At 40.7% G+C, this 1,908-nt stretch overlaps 1 protein-coding gene across 1 annotated transcript; it reads left to right on the top strand.

Annotated features, from left to right (window-relative positions):
• The first annotated feature begins 269 nt into the window (after positions 1–269).
• LOC124975836 (olfactory receptor 4F3/4F16/4F29-like) lies at positions 270–1,208 on the top strand. Its single transcript, XM_047538346.1, has one exon. The coding sequence runs from the start codon at positions 270–272 to the stop codon at positions 1,206–1,208; it is 939 nt and encodes a 312-aa protein (XP_047394302.1).
• The last annotated feature ends 700 nt before the right edge of the window (positions 1,209–1,908 follow it).

Here is a 1,908-nt window from a genome sequence, read left to right as displayed (position 1 = left end):
CCAACTTGTTATATTTTGACTTTGTGATAATAACTCTTTTAACAAATGTAAATTGATATCTCATTGTGATTTTATTTGATACTTCCCCGATGTATTAATGATGTTTAGCCTTTGTTCGTATGCTTGTTGATCTTTAAGTTGGTTTTAATGTGAAAGTAAAACTAGGTTTTTATAACTTTGACTTCCCTCCTCCTGGTCTATTAACATAGTTGTCATAATTTACATTTTCTCCTGTTGTTCTTCCACAGGCAGCACATCCAATAAAGCCAATGGAAGGAGCAAATCACTCTGTGGTGTCCGAGTTTGTGTTCCTGGGACTCACCAACTCCTGGGGTATCCAGCTACTCCTCTTTGTGTTCTCCTCCATGTTTTATGTGGCAAGCATGATGGGAAACTCCCTCATTGTGTTCACGGTGGCTTCTGAGCCACACTTGCATTGTCCCATGTACTTTCTCTTGGTCAACCTCTCCTTCATTGACCTGGGTTTTTCTTCAGTCATCTCCCCCAAGATGATTTATGACCTTTTCAGGATGAACAAAGTCATCTCCTTTAGAGGATGCATCACCCAGATCTTCTTCATCCATGCCATTGGTGGTATGGAGATGGTGCTGCTCATAGCCATGGCCTTTGACAGATATGTGGCCATATGTAAGCCTCTGCACTACCTGACCATCATGAGCCCAAAAATGTGCATCTTCTTTTCAGTGGCTGCCTGGGTGGTTGGCCTTACGCACTCAGTGGTTCAATTGACTTTTGTGGTAAAGTTGCCCTTCTGTGGCCCTAATGTGTTGGACAGCTTTTACTGTGACCTTCCTTGGTTCATCAAAGTTGCCTGCACAGACACCTACCGACTGGAATTCATGATCACAGCTAATGGTGGTTTCATCTCTGTGGGCTCCTTCCTCATACTGGTCACTTCCTATATTGTCATCATTCTCAGTGTTCAGAAACACTCTTCTGCTGGTTCCTCGAAGGCTCTGTCCACACTTTCTGCTCACATCACTGTGGTCATCTTGTTCTTTGGTCCTTTGATCTTCCTCTACACATGGCCATCTCCTTCCACACACCTGGACAAGTTCCTAGCTACATTTGATGCAGTCATCACGCCTTTTCTAAATCCTGTCATCTACACACTAAGGAATCAAGAAATGAAGGTGGCAATGAAAAGAATATGCAGACAGTTAGTGAGTTACAGGACAATCTCTTAAATGATCGTATTGTGAACAGTCTACTTTGAACACAGAAGTTCATTGTTAATGATAAAACTCAAAGAAAAGTCTTTGACTACTCTGATTTGCTTATATATGCTGTTATTGAGGCCATTTTGTCTTCTACCTAGGAGGAAGGGAAAAATCTCTTCTAACAACAGAAGGAATTACATAGAAAATTTGTTTTATAAAGCATAGATTATAATAATCCTGAACCTCAATTCCTAAGGAATAATATTTAAATGAAGTAAATTCTTAAACATATGGAAGAGGGCAGGCTACTTTAAAGCCTTTAGAACAGGAAAAACTTTCCTTGTCTTTTTTTTTTTTTTTTTTTTAACAGGAATATGCCTCACATACAGGAATTTCTGACTGTACTCCAAGAGGGGACATTAAAAGGGTCTTCTTTTGGGCTGGGGTTGTGGCTCAGTGGTAGAGTGCTTGCCTAGCATGTGTGAGGCACTGGGTTCAATCCTCAGCACCAATATAAATAAATAAACGAGATGAAAGTCCATCCACAACTATAAAAGAATTTTAAAAAGGTGGGGGGGGCTTCTTTCTCTTTCTTGCAACTTGCAAACACTCTACTCCCTTTTGTCACTCTGCCAGGGTGGGCAAGGAGTTTAGAATCTTGAGAGCACTCACATGAGTCTAATGGATGCACACTGTTTGATAGAAAGGTCAAAGTTGTGTGAGCTAT

This window comes from Sciurus carolinensis, unplaced genomic scaffold (genome assembly GCF_902686445.1).
Source record: "Sciurus carolinensis unplaced genomic scaffold, mSciCar1.2, whole genome shotgun sequence".
Classification (NCBI taxonomy): Eukaryota; Metazoa; Chordata; class Mammalia; order Rodentia; family Sciuridae; genus Sciurus; species Sciurus carolinensis.
This window is presented reverse-complemented; position numbering and strand designations above follow the sequence as displayed.

Coding starts and splice junctions, on each gene's coding strand:
- LOC124975836 (XM_047538346.1), top strand. CDS start 270: ATGGAAGGAGCAAATCACTCTGTGGTGTCCGAGTTTGTGTTCCTGGGA.